Genomic DNA, 21470 nt, shown 5'->3' with positions numbered 1-21470 from the left:
GAATGAGCGTTACACCGAGGCTTGTTCTCTGGAGCGGGATCGATTTGGAGGTGGAGGGTCCGTCATGGTCTGGGGCGGTGTGTCACAGCATCATAGGACTGAGCTTGTTGTCATTGCAGGCAATCTCAACGCTGTGCGTTACAGGGAAGACATCCTCCTCCGTCATGTGGTACCCTTCCTGCAGGCTATTCCTGACATGACCCTCCAACATGACAATGCCACCAGCCATACTGCTCACTCTGTGTGTGATTTCCTGCAAAACAGGAATGTCAGTGTTCTGCCATTGGCAGCAAAGAGCCCGAATCTCAATCCCATTGATCACGTCTGGGACCTGTTGGATCAGAGGGTGAGGGCTAGGGCCATTCCCCCCAGAAATGTCTGAGATCTTGCAGGTGCCTTGGTGGAAGAGTGGGGTAACATCTCACAGCAAGAACTGGCAAATCTGGTGTAGTCCATGAGGAGGAGATGCACTGCAGTACTTAATGCAGCTGGTGGCCACACCAGATACTGACAGTTACTTTTGATTTTGACCCCCCCCCCCTTTGTTCAGGTACACATTGTTCAATTTCTGTTAGTCACATGTCTGTGGAACTTCTTCAGTTTATGTCTCAGTTGTTGAATATTGTTATGTTCATACAAATATTTACACATGTTAAGTTTGCTGAAAATATACGCAGTTGACAGTTTTTTTGCTGAGTTTAGGTTTGCACCTTACCTTAAGTAGGAGGTGGTACTTGAGAACCCGCTGCATGGGCACTACCAGCAGGTCCTGGAGCTTGAACTTGCCCTCTTGCACCTTCATAGTGCACTCCTACAATAACAACAAGAAACATCATACATTTCACAGTTCAAAACTACAACAGCAGCCAAAGTGTACACATTCTGATACTGTAATATACCATCTGTAATTTCACACTATCACTACACCACTTTGCTACAGTTGTGCCTTCCAACAACAGTATAAACAGCGTATTAAAAGGTATCAAATCCCTGTCTGTCCTTACCCCTTAGTGAACATCTACATCAGGACATTCATACTGATATGGATATTCCTTTACTGTATGAGTAATAAAGAACACATTCGTCCCTCTGTCTGAATAATAGCCATAACAATCTCCTTTTTTATTAAGAAAAACAACAAGCCATACAGCTGCATTGTAATGCATTGAGACAGACCATGAGCCATCGTAACCCAGTAGATGCTGAATGCTGATGTCTCTCTCTCTCTCTTGAATGGATGACTCTGATCCTTATCCAATTCAAATCAAAACACATTTTATTTTATTTGTCACATATACATGGTTAGCAGATGTTAATGCGAGTGTAGCGAAATGCTTGTGCTTCTAGTTCCAACAATGCAGTAATAACCAACGAGTAATCTAACCTAACAAGTTTTGTTTGCCCCCGGTGATGCGTTGTGCAGACCTCACTACCCTCTGGAGAGCCTTATGGCTGTGCGCGAAGCAGTTGCCGTACCAGGCGGTGATACAGCCCGACAGGATGTTCTCGATTGTGCATCTGTAAAAGTTTGTTAGTGCTTTTGGTGACAAGTCAAATTTCTTCACCACGCTGTCTGTGTGGGTGGACCAATTCAGTTTGTCTGTAATGTGTACTCCGAGGTACTTAAAACGTACTACCCTCTCCACTACTGTCCCGTCAATGTGGATAGGGGGGTGCTCCCTCTGCTGTTTCCTGAAGTCCATGATCATCTCCTTTGTTTTGTTGACATTGAGTGTGAGGTTATTTTCCTGACATCACACTCCGAGGACCCTCACTTCCTCCCTGTAGGCCGTCTCGTCGTTGTTGATAATCAAGCCCACCACTGTAGTGTCGTCTGACTTGACGCCTCCAATTTCATGATTAAGTTGGAGGCGTGCCTGGCCACACAGTCGTGGGTGAACAGGGAGTACAGGAGAGGGCTCAGAACGCACCCTTGTGGGGCAGCAGTGTTGAGGATCAGCGGGGTGGGGATGTTGTTACCTACCCTCACCACCTGGGGGCGGTCCTTCAGGAAGTCCAGTACCTGGTTGCACAGGGCGGGGTCGAGACCCAGGATCTCGAGCTTCATGACGAGTTTGGAGGGTACTATGGTGATAAATGCTGAGCTGTAGTCGATGAACAGCATTCTCACATAGGTATTCCTCTTGTCCAGATGGGTTAGGGCAGTGTGCAGTGTGGTTGCGATTGTCTGTGGACCTATTGGGGCGGTAATTGGAGTGGGTCTAGGGTGTCAGGTAGGGTGGAGGTGATATGGTCCTTGACTAGTCTCTCAAAGCACTTCATGATGATGTAAGTGAGTGCTACGGGGCAGTAGTCATTTAGCTCAGTTACCTTAGCTTTCTTGGGAACAGGAACAATGGTGGCCCTCTTGAAGCATGTGGGAACAGCAGACTGGGATAAGGATTGTTTGAATATGTCCATAAAGACACCAGCCAGCTGGTCTGCGCAAGCTCTGAGGATGCGACTGGGGATGCTGTCTGGGCCTGCAGCCTTGCGAGGGTTAACACATTTAAATGTTTTACTCACATTGGCTGCAGTGAAGGAGAGTCCACATGTTTTGGTAGCGGGTGTCAGTGGCACTGCATTGTCCTCAAAGCGAGCAAAGAAGGTGTTTAGTCTGTCTGGGAGCAAGACATCCTGTTCCCCGACGGGGCTGGTTTTCTTTTTGTAATCCGTGATTGACTGTAGACCCTGCCACATACCTCTTGTGTCTGAGCCATTGAATTGCGACTCTACTTTGTCTCTATACTGATGCTTAGCTTGTTTGATTGCCTTGTGGAGGAAATAGCTACACTGTTTGTATTCGGTCATGTTTCCGGTCACCTTGCCCTGGTTAAAAGCAGTGGTTCACGCTTTCAGTTTCGTGCGAATGCTGCCATCAATCCACGGTTTCTGGTTTGGGAATGTTTTAATAGTTGCTGTGGGTACGACATCGCTGATGCACTTGCTAATAAACTCACACACTGAATCAGCGTATTCGTCAATGTTGTTGTTTGACGCAGTGCGGAACATATCCCAATCCACGTGATCGAAGCAATCTTGAAGCGTGGAATCAGATTGGTCGGACCAGTGTTGAACAGACCTGAGCGTGGGAGCTTCCTGTTTTAGTCTCTGTCTATAGGCTGGGAGCAACAAAATGTAGTCGTGGCCAGCTTTTCCAAAAGGAGGGCGGGGGAGGGCCTTATATGCATCGTGGAAGTTAAAATAACAATGATCCATGGTTTTACTAGCCCTGGTAGCACAATCAATATGCGGATAGAATTTAGGGAGTCTTCTTTTCAGATTAGCCTTGTTAAAATCCCCAGCTACAATGAATGCAGGCTCAGGATATGTGGTTTCCAGTTTACATAGAGTCAAATAAAGTTCATTCAGGGCCGTCGATGTGTCTGCTTGGGGGGGAATATATGCGGCTGTGATTATAATCGAAGAGAATTCTCTTGGTAGATAATGCGGTCAACATTTGATTGTGAGGAATTCTAATTCAGGTGAACAGAAGGACTTGAGTTCCTGTATGTTGTAATGATGACACCATGTCTCGTTAATCATAAGGCATACCCCCGCGCCCCTCTTCTTACCAGAAAGATGCTTGTTTCTGTCGGCGCGATGCGTGAAGAAACCAGCTGGCTGTACCGACTCCAATAGCGTGTCTCGAGTGAGCCATGTTTCAGTGAAGCAAAGAACGTTACAGTCTCTTATGTCTCTCTTGAATGCTACCCATTTCATCAACCTTGTTGTCAAGAGAATGGACATTGGCGAGTAGTATGCTCAGGAGCGGGTACGCGACGTGCCAGTCTCAGGAGCCTAACCAGAAGACCGCTGTGTCTGCAACTTTTACGGCGACGTTGTTTTGGTTCGCCGGCTGGGATCTGATCCATTGTCCTGGGTGGTGGGCAAAACACAGGATCCGCTTCGGGAAAGTCGTAGAGTATTGGAAGCTATTTTGTAAATGACATCGCAGAAGTCAAAGATCGGATAGTCAGGATAGTCAGTTTTACAAGGGTATGTTTGGCGGCGTGAGAGAATGAGGCTTTGTTGCGAAATAGGAAGCCGATTCTAGATTTTATTTTGATTTGGAGATGTTTAATATGAGTCTGGAAGGAGAGTTTACAGTCTAGCCAGACACCTAGGTATTTGTACTTGTCCACATATTCTAACTTAGAACCGTCCAGAGTAGTGATGCTAGTCGGGCGGGCGGGTAGCGAACGGTTGAAAAGCATGCATTTGGTTTTACTAGCATTTAAGAGCAGTTGGAGACCACGGGAGGAGTGTTGTATGGCATTGAAGCTCGTTTGGAGGTGACTTAACACAGTGTCCAAGAAAGGGCCAGATGTATACAGAATGGTGTCGTCTACGTAAAGGTGGATCAGGGAATCACCCGCAGCAAGAGCGACATCGTTGATATATACAGAGAAAATAGTCGGCCCGAGAATTGAACCCTGTGGTACCCCCATAGAGACTGCCAGAGGTCCGGACAACAGGCCCTCCGATTTGACACACTGAACTCTGTCTGAGAAGTAGTTGGTGAACCAGGCGAGGCAGTCATTTGAGAAACCAAGCCTATTGAGTCTGCCAATAAGAATACAATGATTGACAGAGTCGAAAGCCTTGGCCAGGTCAATGAAGACAGCTGCACAGTACTGTCTTTTATCGATGGCGGTTATGATATCGTTTAGTACCTTGAGCGTGACCGAGGTGCACCTGTGACCAGCTCGGAAACCGGATTGCACAGCGGAGAAGGTACGGTGGGATTCAAAATGGTCAGTGATCTGTTTATTGACTTGGCTTTCGAAGACTTTAGAAAGACAGGGCAGGATGGATATCGGTCTATAACAGTTTGGGTCTAGAGTGTCACCCCCTTTGAAGAGGGGGATGACCGCAGCAGCTTTTAGATTGATGAGGCAAAACATTTATTTAATCCATTTTAGAATAAGGCAGTAATGTAGCAACATGTGGAAAAGGGAATGCACTGTAAACTACAGTACTAGAGCTGGGTCAACCCAGCAACATGGCTTGGCCAGCAGTGGACCACGATTTGGGCCAGCTGAGGATTCCATTTTTATCAGATCTTTCACTGCAGACCATTGGTGTTTGTCCAACTGCAGTACAGTAGCTTTAGATGGAAGCCAAACTATCATAGTAAAATGGCATGATTCAAAACACCATGGCTGGTTGTGAATCAACTTTGCGCCAATTTTGAGCAGATGCCAGATGGGTGGTAAGGGAGAGGGAGGGATATGTGTGTTTTTGTGGTTACTGTACCTCGACTTTCATCTTAACGTCCTCTCGCGTAGCGATGAGCTCATCCAGTATCTTCTGGGCATTCTCCATGTGGCTGCAGTACTGGCCGTAGATCAACAATCTGTATATGAACACATTACATCACTGTATTATTACTAACATACACTGAGTGTACAAAACATTAGAAACAACTGCTCTTTCCATGACAGACTGACCAGGTGAATCCAGGTGAAAGCTATGATCCCTTATTGATGTCACCTGCTAAATCCACTTCAATCAGTGTCGATGAAGGGGAGGAGACAGGTTAAAGAAGGACTGTTAAGCTTTAAGACAATTGAGACATGGACTACGTATGTGTGCCATTCAGAGGGTGAATGGACAAGACAGAAGATTTAAGTGCCTTTGAACGGGGTATGGTAGTAGGTGCCAGGAACACCAGTTTGTGTCAAGAACTGCAACGCTGCTGGGTTTTTGACGCTCAACAATTTCCCATGTGTTTCAAGAGCATTGGAGTCAACATGGGCCCGCATCCCTACGGAACACTTTCGACACTTTGTAGACCATGCCCTTATGAATTGAGGCTGTTCTGAGGGCAAAAGGGAGTACATCTCAATATTAAGAAGGTGTTCTTAATATTTTGTACACTCAGTGTATATTCTATTATAGGGTTCCTGCAAAGGGTTCCCAATATCAAAGGGTACACAGATCATCATATAGCAATATGCTGTTGACTCTTAGGACCAGTTCAGTACCAAATAACCCATGGGGCACTTGACACTAAGGAGGAGTAAGCCATACTAATAGCTTTAGATTAAACATAATTACAACAGTATTAAACAGTTCGGTGGGTGACCCATTTGCCACCATAGGAAGCCGATGTAAAAGGAACATATGAATAGATTTCATATGGGCATGACTACTGTATATATGAATATATTGTATTAATAAGTAATACATTAACTCGAAACCCAGGGCAATCTTTTGAAGAATACACGCCTCTACCCAATAAGTCATAATCATAGTATAACCACAGTACACTAATGAAAGATAGTGATTATAATAAATTGCTTTGAAGAGTTCTCAGGCAGAAAGCCTATTAATTTGGGCCAGTGAGGATATGAAGGGCACATTCACAACGGGCCCCTGACACAGATCACTTCATCTTGGAACTAGTTCAAAGTTATCTTGACTAGAGGATGGCACCACGCGTGGCACAGATTCCTCTCTCTCTCTTATTTTTCAAAGTAGGGCATTGTCACGACTGGCAGTGCCAAACCCCTCTGACGCTTTTGGCAAAGTCTCTTAATCTTCAGCAGAGCAGAGTTTGCATTTCTAAAGTCTAAGGATGTCTCTGACATATCCTTGACAGAGACAAGAGCACTGCTCCAGAGAGATGGGAGATGTCTCCAAAACTCAGCAAGAGAGCAGGAGCACAGTATGGCAGAAAAAGCACATTTCTCTTAGAAAATCTCTTTAAACATAGTTGGGTTTCTTCTTCTTTCAATTCAATTACCACAATAATTCACTAAGCTGTTTAACACTTCACAACTCTTCACTTAATCTTGAAGTTAGAGCATAAGTCACTAACAGAGTGCTTTGATAACAGTCACTACCCCAGCTCTCAAAGCTAAACTCATCTCCTTCCTAAGCCTCTTACATGGACAAACCCACTAACACCTGCAGACTGCACAAACCCCATTACAATGCTTACCAACTTATCTGACCTCTGCCTACTGTACATTCACAACATGACTAGATCCCCATCGGTAGGGATGAGTCATCCAGTGGCCAACTATCCGGATGGCTCTCTCCATCCCTAAACCCCATTAATGACTGGCCTAGACTGACCTCCACTGTGAAGCTCCCTGCCTGGGTCTGGTCCAAAGACAACGTGGTCTGGGGCTAAAAAGGACCTGATTAGGGCCTGATCCACAGCCAGGGAGATCGCTCCTCTCCTTAAGGAGGAGAATTGGAATAAGATTAATGGCTGCCTTGCTCAATTATGAGCCAGGCAGGCAGCGGCAGTCAGATTCAGCAGCAGGCAGCAGCATAACGAGGGTACAGGGCAGGTGTCAGCCACCCGCTTTAATAACACGTGTCACAGACTTAATTGAACATGAAGGTCTTATTTTATGAGGCCATTTCAGGAGCGGGATGTTTAAGGTGGAGCGACTGGTGGGGAAAGTGATATTGTGATCAGAGTTCGAGGCAATGGATTAGACACCCACTGAGACTAGACACAAGGTTTTGAATCCTTATCGATTGGTTATATTACAGCATGGTAATATACAGGGTATGTTTATACGTGACAATGGATAAAGGAAGAGCGAGTGAGATGACACAAACAAACATACAGACAGACAGAAAGAGCAGACAGAGATATAAGAGAGAGAGAGAGACAGACAGACAGCAGGAGAGATTGGGGGAAAAGGATGGCACGAGAAAACAGAGAAATAAAAAGACAAAATAAGATAAAGTGTAGGCTACATGAGAGAAAAAGAGCTCAGCTGGATGGGGTTAGACAGTGTTCACAGCATGGTTCCATGGAGCCTGTGTAGTGTGTCTGGGACAGTACCTCTGTGCCTGAGGGCCCGCTTTCTAAAGCTCCTCCACCACCACTAAAAACACTCCAAAACCAGGCAGAAGTCTGTGGTGTTGACAGACAAGGACACGGGTAGGAGGTGAGCAGGGGCCATCCTAACAGACCAATTTGTCCCCTGTTCAGTGACAGGCCTCAGCATGGGACACAGGGCCTGCTCTGATACTGACACAGCAGAGAGGACGTGTCACAGTGCTAATGCTAATACTTACAGACCCCTCTAATAAAAGGCTTTCGTGTTCCTCCAGCTCTTAAGGAAAGTCACTGTCTTTGTTCTCCTCCCAGAGACAAGCAGTGGAACAAAGGAGTTGATTACACACACATGTACAAAGCCACATGTACGCACACGCAGTGGAGTCAGACATAATTAACCCCTGAGACACTGACAAGCACAGCCACGCCTCTCCTGATGTCTGGACACATCACAATGGGAGACTTGTGAAGTTATGCTCCCCTAGGAACCAGCTATATCTCCTTCTATCACTCCTTCTGTCTTTCCCTTTAAAGTAATGTTTAATTCCTTTTCTCTCCATCAGTCTCACCCCCTCTTCTCTCTCCCTCTCACAGTGTAGCATGCTGGCTTCTTTCAGTCAAGAAGTAAATTGATTCTGTGAAACGTTACTCATAATATGATTCTGTGAAACGTTACTCATAATATGATTCTGTGAAACGTTACTCATAATATGATTCTGTGAAACGTTACTCATATTGATTCTGTGAAACGTTACTCATATTGATTCTGTGAAACGTTACTCATAATATGATTCTGTGAAACGTTACTCATATTGATTCTGTGAAACGTTACTCATAATGTGATTCTGTGAAACGTTACTCATATTGCTTCTGTGAAACGTTACTCATAATATGATTCTGTGAAACGTTACTCATAATATGATTCTGTGAAACGTTACTCATAATGATTCTGTGAAACGTTACTCATATTGATTCTGTGAAACGTTACTCATAATGTGATTCTGTGAAACGTTACTCATATTGATTATGTGAAACGTTACTCATAATATGATTCTGTGAAACGTTACTCATAATATGATTCTGTGAAACGTTACTCATAATATGATTCTGTGAAACGTTACTCATATTGATTCTGTGAAACGTTACTCATATTGATTCTGTGAAACGTTACTCATAATATGATTCTGTGAAACGTTACTCATATTGATTCTGTGAAACGTTACTCATAATGTGATTCTGTGAAACGTTACTCATATTGCTTCTGTGAAACGTTACTCATAATATGATTCTGTGAAACGTTACTCATAATATGATTCTGTGAAACGTTACTCATAATGATTCTGTGAAACGTTACTCATATTGATTCTGTGAAACGTTACTCATAATGTGATTCTGTGAAACGTTACTCATATTGATTATGTGAAACGTTACTCATAATATGATTCTGTCAAAAGTTACTCATAATGATTCTGTGAAACGTTACTCATAATGTGATTCTGTGAAACGTTACTCATATTGATTCTGTGAAACGTTACTCATAATATGATTCTGTGAAACGTTACTCATATTGATTCTGTGAAACGTTACTCATATTGATTCTGTGAAACGTTACTCATAATGATTGTGAAACGTTACTCATAATGTGATTCTGTGAAACGTTACTCATAATATGATTCTGTGAAACGTTACTCATAATATGATTTTGTGAAACGTTACTCATAATGTGATTCTGTGAAACGTTACTCATAATGTGATTCTGTGAAACGTTACTCATAATGTGATTCTGTGAAACGTTACTCATAATGATTCTGTGAAACGTTACTCATAATATGATTCTGTGAAACGTTACTCATAATATGATTTTGTGAAACGTTACTCATAATGTGATTCTGTGAAAAGTTACTCATAATGTGATTCTGTGAAACGTTACTCATAATGATTCTGTGAAACGTTACTCATAATATGATTCTGTGAAACGTTACTCATAATATGATTCTGTGAAACGTTACTCATAATGATTCTGTGAAACGTTACTCATAATATGATTCTGTGAAACGTTACTCATAATATGATTCTGTGAAACGTTACTCATAATGATTCTGTGAAACGTTACTCATAATATGATTCTGTGAAACGTTACTCATAATATGATTCTGTGAAACGTTACTCATAATATGATTCTGTGAAACGTTACTCATAATATGATTCTGTGAAACATTACTCATAATGATTCTGTGAAACGTTACTCATAATGATTCTGTGAAACGTTCCTCATAATATGATTCTGTGAAACGTTACTCATAATATGATTTTGTGAAACGTTACTCATAATGTGATTCTGTGAAACGTTACTCATAATATGATTCTGTGAAACGTTACTCATAATGTGATTCTGTGAAAAGTTACTCATAATGTGATTCTGTGAAACGTTACTCATAATGATTCTGTGAAACGTTACTCATAATATGATTCTGTGAAACGTTACTCATAATATGATTCTGTGAAACGTTACTCATAATATGATTCTGTGAAACTTTACTCATAATGATTCTGTGAAACGTTACTCATAATGATTCTGTGAAACGTTCCTCATAATATGATTCTGTGAAACGTTACTCATAATATGATTCTGTGAAACGTTACTCATAATATGATTCTGTAAAACGTTACTCATAATGTGATTCTGTGAAACGTTACTCATAATATGATTCTGTGAAACGTTACTCATAATGTGATTCTGTGAAACGTTACTCATAATGTGATTCTGTGAAACGTTACTCATAATGTGATTCTGTGAAACGTTACTCATAATGTGATTCTGTGAAACGTTACTCATAATGATTCTGTGAAACGTTACTCATAATATGATTCTGTGAAACGTTACTCATAATATGATTTTGTGAAACGTTACTCATAATGTGATTCTGTGAAACGTTACTCATAATATGATTCTGTGAAACGTTACTCATAATGTGATTCTGTGAAAAGTTACTCATAATGTGATTCTGTGAAACGTTACTCATAATGATTCTGTGAAACGTTACTCATAATATGATTCTGTGAAACGTTACTCATAATATGATTCTGTGAAACGTTACTCATAATGATTCTGTGAAACGTTACTCATAATATGATTCTGTGAAACGTTACTCATAATATGATTCTGTGAAACGTTACTCATATGATTCTGTGAAACGTTACTCATAATATGATTCTGTGAAACGTTACTCATAATATGATTCTGTGAAACGTTACTCATAATGATTCTGTGAAACGTTACTCATAATATGATTCTGTGAAACGTTACTCATAATATGATTCTGTGAAACGTTACTCATAATATGATTCTGTGAAACGTTACTCATAATATGATTCTGTGAAACTTTACTCATAATGATTCTGTGAAACGTTACTCATAATGATTCTGTGAAACGTTCCTCATAATATGATTCTGTGAAACGTTACTCATAATATGATTCTGTGAAACGTTACTCATAATATGATTCTGTAAAACGTTACTCATAATGTGATTCTGTGAAACGTTACTCATAATATGATTCTGTGAAACGTTACTCATAATGTGATTCCGTGAAACGTTACTCATAATGTGATTCTGTGAAACGTTACTCATAATGTGATTCTGTGAAACGTTACTCATAATGATTCTGTGAAACGTTACTCATAATATGATTCTGTGAAACGTTACTCATAATATGATTCTGTGAAACGTTACTCATAATGATTCTGTGAAACGTTACTCATAATATGATTCTGTGAAACGTTACTCATAATATGATTCTGTGAAACGTTACTCATAATGATTCTGTGAAACGTTACTCATAATATGATTCTGTGAAACGTTACTCATAATATGATTCTGTGAAACGTTACTCATAATGATTCTGTGAAACGTTACTCATATTGATTCTGTGAAACGTTACTCATATTGATTCTGTGAAACGTTACTCATATTGATTCTGTGAAACGTTACTCATAATATGATTCTGTGAAACGTTACTCATAATGATTCTGTGAAACGTTACTCATAATGTGATTCTGTGAAACGTTACTCATATTGATTCTGTGAAACGTTACTCATAATATGATTCTGTGAAACGTTACTCATATTGATTCTGTGAAACGTTACTCATATTGATTCTGTGAAACGTTACTCATAATATGATTCTGTGAAACGTTACTCATAATGATTCTGTGAAACGTTACTCATAATGTGATTCTGTGAAACGTTACTCATATTGATTCTGTGAAACGTTACTCATAATATGATTCTGTGAAACGTTACTCATATTGATTCTGTGAAACGTTACTCATATTGATTCTGTGAAACGTTACTCATAATGATTGTGAAACGTTACTCATAATGTGATTCTGTGAAACGTTACTCATAATATGATTCTGTGAAACGTTATATCATAATATGATTCTGTGAAACGTTACTCATAATGATTCTGTGAAACGTTACTCATAATATGATTCTGTGAAACGTTACTCATATTATGATTCTGTGAAACGTTACTCATAATGATTCTGTGAAACGTTACTCATAATATGATTCTGTGAAACGTTACTCATAATATGATTCTGTGAAACGTTACTCATAATATGATTCTGTGAAACGTTACTCATAATATGATTCTGTGAAACGTTACTCATAATATGATTCTGTGAAACGTTACTCATATTGATTCTGTGAAACGTTACTCATATTGATTCTGTGAAACGTTACTCATATTGATTCTGTGAAACGTTACTCATAATATGATTCTGTGAAACGTTACTCATAATGATTCTGTGAAACGTTACTCATAATGTGATTCTGTGAAACGTTACTCATATTGATTCTGTGAAACTTTACTCATAATATGATTCTGTGAAACGTTACTCATATTGATTCTGTGAAACGTTACTCATATTGATTCTGTGAAACGTTACTCATAATATGATTCTGTGAAACGTTACTCATAATGATTCTGTGAAACGTTACTCATAATGTGATTCTGTGAAACGTTACTCATATTGATTCTGTGAAACGTTACTCATAATATGATTCTGTGAAACGTTACTCATATTGATTCTGTGAAACGTTACTCATATTGATTCTGTGAAACGTTACTCATAATGATTGTGAAACGTTACTCATAATGTGATTCTGTGAAACGTTACTCATAATATGATTCTGTGAAACGTTACTCATAATATGATTCTGTGAAACGTTACTCATAATGATTCTGTGAAACGTTACTCATAATATGATTCTGTGAAACGTTACTCATAATATGATTCTGTGAAACGTTACTCATAATGATTCTGTGAAACGTTACTCATATTGATTCTGTGAAACGTTACTCATAATGTGATTCTGTGAAACGTTACTCATATTGATTATGTGAAACGTTACTCATAATATGATTCTGTCAAAAGTTACTCATAATGATTCTGTGAAACGTTACTCATAATGTGATTCTGTGAAACGTTACTCATATTGATTCTGTGAAACGTTACTCATAATATGATTCTGTGAAACGTTACTCATATTGATTCTGTGAAACGTTACTCATATTGATTCTGTGAAATGTTACTCATAATGATTGTGAAACGTTACTCATAATGTGATTCTGTGAAACGTTACTCATAATATGATTCTGTGAAACGTTACTCATAATATGATTCTGTGAAACGTTACTCATAATGTGATTCTGTGAAAAGTTACTCATAATGTGATTCTGTGAAACGTTACTCATAATGATTCTGTGAAACGTTACTCATAATATGATTCTGTGAAACGTTACTCATAATATGATTCTGTGAAACGTTACTCATAATGATTCTGTGAAACGTTACTCATAATATGATTCTGTGAAACGTTACTCATAATATGATTCTGTGAAACGTTACTCATAATGATTCTGTGAAACGTTACTCATAATATGATTCTGTGAAACGTTACTCATAATATGATTCTGTGAAACGTTACTCATAATATGATTCTGTGAAACGTTACTCATAATATGATTCTGTGAAACTTTACTCATAATGATTCTGTGAAACGTTACTCATAATGATTCTGTGAAACGTTCCTCATAATATGATTCTGTGAAACGTTACTCATAATATGATTCTGTGAAACGTTACTCATAATATGATTCTGTAAAACGTTACTCATAATGTGATTCTGTGAAACGTTACTCATAATATGATTCTGTGAAACGTTACTCATAATGTGATTCTGTGAAACGTTACTCATAATGTGATTCTGTGAAACGTTACTCATAATGTGATTCTGTGAAACGTTACTCATAATGTGATTCTGTGAAACGTTACTCATAATGATTCTGTGAAACGTTACTCATAATATGATTCTGTGAAAAGTTACTCATAATATGATTCTGTGAAACGTTACTCATAATTATTCTGTGAAACGTTACTCATAATATGATTCTGTGAAACGTTACTCATAATATGATTCTGTGAAACGTTACTCATAATGATTCTGTGAAACGTTACTCATAATATGATTCTGTGAAACGTTACTCATAATATGATTCTGTGAAACATTACTCATAATGATTCTGTGAAACGTTACTCATATTGATTCTGTGAAACGTTACTCATATTGATTCTGTGAAACGTTACTCATATTGATTCTGTGAAACGTTACTCATAATATGATTCTGTGAAACGTTACTCATAATGATTCTGTGAAACGTTACTCATAATGTGATTCTGTGAAACGTTACTCATATTGATTCTGTGAAACGTTACTCATAATATGATTCTGTGAAACGTTACTCATATTGATTCTGTGAAACGTTACTCATATTGATTCTGTGAAACGTTACTCATAATATGATTCTGTGAAACGTTACTCATAATGATTCTGTGAAACGTTACTCATAATGTGATTCTGTGAAACGTTACTCATATTGATTCTGTGAAACGTTACTCATAATATGATTCTGTGAAACGTTACTCATATTGATTCTGTGAAACGTTACTCATATTGATTATGTGAAACGTTACTCATAATGATTGTGAAACGTTACTCATAATGTGATTCTGTGAAACGTTACTCATAATATGATTCTGTGAAACGTTATATCATAATATGATTCTGTGAAACGTTACTCATAATGATTCTGTGAAACGTTACTCATAATATGATTCTGTGAAACGTTACTCATAATATGATTCTGTGAAACGTTACTCATAATGATTCTGTGAAACGTTACTCATAATATGATTCTGTGAAACGTTACTCATAATATGATTCTGTGAAACGTTACTCATAATATGATTCTGTGAAACGTTACTCATAATATGATTCTGTGAAACGTTACTCATAATATGATTCTGTGAAACGTTACTCATATTGATTCTGTGAAACGTTACTCATATTGATTCTGTGAAACGTTACTCATATTGATTCTGTGAAACGTTACTCATAATATGATTCTGTGAAACGTTACTCATAATGATTCTGTGAAACGTTACTCATAATGTGATTCTGTGAAACGTTACTCATATTGATTCTGTGAAACTTTACTCATAATATGATTCTGTGAAACGTTACTCATATTGATTCTGTGAAACGTTACTCATATTGATTCTGTGAAACGTTACTCATAATATGATTCTGTGAAACGTTACTCATAATGATTCTGTGAAACGTTACTCATAATGTGATTCTGTGAAACGATACTCATATTGATTCTGTGAAACGTTATTCATAATATGATTCTGTGAAACGTTACTCATATTGATTCTGTGAAACGTTACTCATATTGATTCTGTGAAACGTTACTCATAATGATTGTGAAACGTTACTCATAATGTGATTCTGTGAAACGTTACTCATAATATGATTCTGTGAAACGTTACTCATAATATGATTCTGTGAAACGTTACTCATAATGATTCTGTGAAACGTTACTCATAATATGATTCTGTGAAACGTTACTCATAATATGATTCTGTGAAACGTTACTCATAATGATTCTGTGAAACGTTACTCATAATATGATTCTGTGAAACGTTACTCATAATATGATTCTGTGAAACGTTACTCATAATATGATTCTGTGAAACGTTACTCATAATATGATTCTGTGAAACGTTACTCATATTGATTCTGTGAAACGTTACTCATATTGATTCTGTGAAACGTTACTCATAATATGATTCTGTGAAACGTTACTCATAATATGATTCTGTGAAATGTTACTCATATTGATTCTGTGAAACGTTACTCATAATGTGATTCTGTGAAACGTTACTCATATTGATTCTGTGAAACGTTACTCATAATGTGATTCTGTGAAACGTTACTCATAATATGATTCTGTGAAACGTTACTCATAATGTGATTCTGTGAAACGTTACTCATATTGATTCTGTGAAACGTTACTCATAATATGATTCTGTGAAACGTTACTCATAATGTGATTCTGTGAAACGTTACTCATAATGTGATTCTGTGAAACGTTACTCATAAGCTGACACTAAAACCTCACGTCATACAAAAGGAGTAGAGATACTGATCCAAGAGCAGGATGACTCACAGGACTGACTTGTAAAACAATAGGAGACACCACCGTGAAAAACAAACCTCAACATCACAGAAATACCATTGACTGTACAGACGACTGGCCATGGAGCCAGTCCCATCATTTCTGTACATGGCCTTTACATCTCTCTGAGCTACATAAACTATACTGTATATGCATCATTGGATTAAATGAATCTAATGAGAGTCCTGTTAACCAAACTGTGTTCTAATATCATAGAGTGGATGATGATGAGTCAATGTTGGGATTCTATTTTAGAGACAGTCGACAGCATGGAACAAATCACCCTCTAGGATGCCAAAGCAGCACTCTGCCTATATGACGGCTTCTGCTAGGCCCTTGAGGAGCATGACATGTCATGTGGAAAAGGTGTTGAAGTGACTCGAAGAAAGTCCTGATTTGCGTGGCCTCTGTGGCTTCTGCCTGGCTCGGGGTAGCCCTAGACCCACTCAAATTTGCATACCGCCCCAACAGATCCACAGATGACACAATCTCAATTGCACTCCACACTGCCCTTTCCCACCTGAACAAAAATAACACTTATGTGAGAATGCTGTTCATTGAATACAGCTCAGCGTTAAACACTATAGTGCCCATAAAGCTCATCACTAAGCTAAGGATCCTGGGACTGAACACCTCCCTCTGCAACTGGATCCTGGACTTCCTTATGGGCCGCCCCCCAGGTGGCACAGGTAGGCAACAACATATCTGCCACACTGATCCTCAACACGGGGGCCCCTCAGGGGTGCCTGCTCAGTCTCCTCCTGTACACGCTGTTCATCCACAACTGCGTGGCCAAGCACGGCTCCAACACCATCATTAAGTTTGCTGACGACACAAAGGCGGTAGGCCTGATCACCGACAACAATGAGACAGCCTATAGGGTGTGTGATGCCAGGACAACAACCTTTCCCTCAATGTGAGCTGATCTTGGACTACAGGAAAAGGGGGGCCGAACACACCACCATTCTCATCGACGGGGCTGTAGTGGAGCGAGTCGATAGCTTCAAGTTCCTTGGTGCCCACATCACCAACAAAATATCATGTACCAAACACACCAAGACAGTCGCGAAGAGGGCACGACAACACCTATTCAGTGCGTAGGCCATATGGTCCAGTACATCACTGGGGCCAAGCTTCCTGCCATCCAGGACCTCTATACCAGGCGGTGTCAGAGGAAGGCCACAAAAATTGTCAAAGACTCCAGTCACCCAAGACACAGACTGTTCTCTCTGCTACCGCATGGCATGGAGCAAAAGGCTCGACCAACCTGTACCCCACACATTGACTCGGTACCGGTACCCCATGTACAGTGGGGCAAAAAAGTGTTTAGTCAGCCATCAATTGTGCAAGTTCTCCCACTTAAAAAGATGAGAGAGGCCTGTAATTGTCATCATAGGTACACTTCAACAAAATGAAAATCATAGGTACACCTCACAAAATGAGAAAAAAAATCCAGAAAATCACATTGTAGGATTTTTTATGAATTTATTTGCAAATCTTGGTGGAAAATAAGTATTTGGTCAATAACAAAAGTTTATCTCAATACTTTGTTGTTTTCACACACTGTTGCTGGTATTTTGGCCCATTCCTCCATGCAGATCTCCTCTAGAGCAGTGATGTTTTGGGGCTGTTGCTGGGCAACACGGACTTTCAACTCCCTCCAAAGATTTTCTATGGGGTTGAGATCTGGAGACTGGCTAGGCCACTCCAGGACCTTGAAATGCTTCTTACAAAGCCACTCCTTCGTTGCCCAGGCGGTGTGTTTGGGATCATTGTCATGCTGAAAGACCCAGCCACGTTTCATCTTCAATGCCCTTGCTGATGGTAGGCTTTGTTACTTTGGTCCCAGCTCTCTGCAGGTCATTCACTAGGTCCCCCCGTGAGATCTTGCGTGGAGCGCCAGATGGAGGGAGATTATCAGTGGTCTTGTATGTCTTCAATTTCCTAATTGTTGCTCCCACAGTTGATTTCTTCAAACCAAGCTGCGTTCCTATTGCAGATTCAGTCTTCCCAGCCTGGTGCAGGTCTACAATTCTGTTTCTGGTGTCCTTTGACAGCACTTTGGTCTTGGCCATAGTGGAGTTGAGTGTGACTGTTTGAGGTTGTAGACAGGTGTCTTTTATACTGATAACAAGTTCAAACAGGTGCCATTAATACAGGTAACGAGTGGAGGACAGAGGAGCCTCTTAAAGAAGAAGTTACAGGTCTGTGAGAGCCAGAAATCTTGTTTGTTTGTAGGTGACCAAATACTTATTTTCCACCATAATTTGCAAAAAATTCATAAAAAATCCTTGTCTGTCATAGTTGAAGTGTACCTATGATGAAAATTACAGGCCTCTCTCATCTTTTTAAGTGGGAGAACTTGCACAATTGGTGGCTGACTAAATACTGTATATAGCCTTGTTATTGTTATTTTACTGTGTTCATTTTTTTTTCCTTTAGTTGATTTAGTAAATATTTTAAAAACTCTATTTTCTTGAAACGTCATTGTTGGTTAAGTAAGCATTTCACAGTAAGGTCTACACCTATTCTATTCGGCACGAGACAAATACTATTTCATATAATTTTTTATTTGATTTCATGTAGTTTACAGAAGTTCATTCAGGCTGGTCTGAAGGCTCATTTAACTTAATCCATAACTTAATTCACTTTGTTTCCAAATCTATGGGCATAGTGGTAATTAAAAAAAACGTATTAGCACAGCATCTTGTCTCTTCAGCTCTTTCCTATTGGCCATGTGCGGAACATCATTCACCTATTTACCTTGTAGACTATAAACTAGGCACAAAAATGCAATTCCCTCACGCAAGTGGGACCATTTTCAGACGCTCAAATTCTGGGAATCATGCGCCCAGGCCTGTCCAGCCATGAGCTCCTCCAACTGGCTAATATTAATGAGCGTGACTCATCTCTGCAACTCCCAGCCGACGGGGTAGAAGAGGTCGTTTCTCCCAAAGGGAGGAAAAAGTTCCAGAAATTGGCTTTGCCAGCAAGGGGGAAAAGTCTAAGATGGCTGTCTCTGGGCCTTCTTCCTCTGCTGCAACGTTCACCGCGGCTACCTCCACCCAGGCCGCTCTTGCTGCCGCAACCAACGACCCTGTACATCTTTAAAACCTCAGATCCCAGGCTACAGTGTATCCTTTCCATCGCAGAGTTTGTGGAAGCATCGAGCATTTGCCACAATGTGTTGTGGTTAATGTTTCCCCCCAGGAGAAGAGAGCTTGATAAATTACATAAATTAAGATTTGCTGCCGTGTTTAGCCGTCATCCCATGTTGATACATAATATTATTCCATTTCAGCTATCAGATCTAGTTTATCGTAATGCTCCTTGTGTGCATACTCCCAAGGCTATTCATGGGGTACACTCAACCATTTGTTAAACAATATGTTGTCTTGTGTCATAAAGTTTTTTATGCAGGGAACGCACAGAGTTATTTCCAAATATGGCTATTGTCTGCAGGGACACGGGCACATATGCTACTGGTAGTGGGTTGCAAGTATAATTCATGACTAGTCTATATTTACCTGACGATACTCATCGTTAGGCCTGCCGCCTACTCATTGTCACATAATTCTTAAGTTCTGCAAGCAATGAATATACATCATTATTATAATATAGCTTTCATTGTAGTGGCTATCGTGCCTGCACAAATCAATCAAATGTCAATGTCATATGTACAGGATAGACGTGGCGCAGGCTTCCCAGTTCAATGAATTACTTCACTCATCATAGGTCTATGTATATTTTTGTCATGTCATATTGATCTAGCACACGTTTGCAGTCTAAGGTTTCTGTTTGGTTTCAGGTGTATAGCCCATAGGCTTACTCTTTCCCCTTAATGTGTTGAACTGTTTTCTCTCCCTCACTATCACTCTCTTATCTCTAATCATTATATTAGAATGTATGGAACTCCATATAAAACTGGTGTGTCTTTGATGGTCGTGCCCTGCCTGGCTGTGAGAACTCCTGTGTACTGGTCTACACAGGCTGGTTGCTGCTGTTCACAGCTATATGATTGCATAGGAGCGGACTGGAACTAAGGTGAACCCAAAAGCAGCTTGTCAAACGGACACATCAACACTCCATTATCAGCAATCATGGATTGGTATCGTAGGAAAAAGAGGGCCGAACAGGCCGCCATTAACATCGTCGTGGCTGTAGTTGAGCGGGTCGAGAGTTTCAAGTTCCTTGGTGTCCACATCACCGACAAACTATCATGGTCCAAACATACCAAGACAGTCGTGTAGAGGGCACAACAAAACCTTTACCCCATCAGGAAACTGAAAGGATTTGGCATAGGTCCCCAGATCCTCAAAAGGTTCTACAGCTGGACCATCGAGAGCATCCTAACCGGTTGACCTGTACTCGATTGAACTTGAGAGGGTGCAAGAGAAAGAGAGAGAGAGAGAGTGAGAGCTATTTAGAGGGAAAGCGAGTCAGGAGTAAAGATGGACGTAAAAAAAAGCATGTGGAGGAAACAACATCTAAACTCCACAGTTGCTTAAGACTGAGCTCTTCTGTGCAAGGGAGGGACACTTTACACCAGTGACATGTAAACCTTCTCTTTAAATTCCTCTCTCACTTCCGGACGGTGCTATCACCTCTGTTGCCGCTACACCAGCTCTCTCTTTAAGGGAACGCTGCCATGCATGTTATTTCAGAGAAAACACAATTTGGAGTAACTGTTCCCCCGACTTTCACCCCCACCTCTGTAGCGAGTCTGTTGCCGCATCTGGCTGGAGCGTCAGGCCAGAGAGGAAATCTCCTAGCAAAGCAGAAGTGACAGGCTGCAGAGAGAGGTAATATTGTCTGACACGTGGCATTGGGACCCCCTCACCTTCACTGAACACATTCAGCACACAGCAAATGGAAGGGAACACAGTGGGAGCCCTCTGGTACAACAGCTCTCTGCTGGTCTCTAAGTACATATTACAGGGTTATCAGGGGTGCGGATTACTCCGGAAATGAGTTTGGGGTTTGGGAAAGTGGAAAGCCCTCCTATGTAATGTATGGTGATCCAGCAGGGGAGCCTCTTATAAAAATGTAGACTGCCTTCCTAGAGCTGGGAC

General features: G+C 40.1%; 1 protein-coding gene across 13 annotated transcripts in view; it reads right to left on the bottom strand.

Moving 5' to 3' along the window:
- The window catches only part of LOC139408681 (guanine nucleotide exchange factor VAV2-like), a 227302-nt gene that overhangs the window by 16037 nt on the left and 189795 nt on the right, over positions 1-21470 (bottom strand). For all 13 annotated transcript variants that reach the window (XM_071152868.1, XM_071152876.1, XM_071152871.1 and 10 more), the window contains exons 9-10: positions 5260-5359; positions 716-811 (exon numbers count right to left, since the gene is read on the bottom strand). In XM_071152868.1, coding sequence (XP_071008969.1) covers positions 716-811; positions 5260-5359 — 196 coding nt within the window. The remainder of the gene's footprint in view (positions 1-715; positions 812-5259; positions 5360-21470) is intronic.

This window comes from Oncorhynchus clarkii, chromosome 5 (genome assembly GCF_045791955.1).
Source record: "Oncorhynchus clarkii lewisi isolate Uvic-CL-2024 chromosome 5, UVic_Ocla_1.0, whole genome shotgun sequence".
Lineage (NCBI taxonomy): Eukaryota > Metazoa > Chordata > Actinopteri > Salmoniformes > Salmonidae > Oncorhynchus > Oncorhynchus clarkii.
The sequence above is the reverse complement of the archived record's forward strand: the minus strand, read 5'-3'. Positions and strand labels throughout refer to the sequence as shown.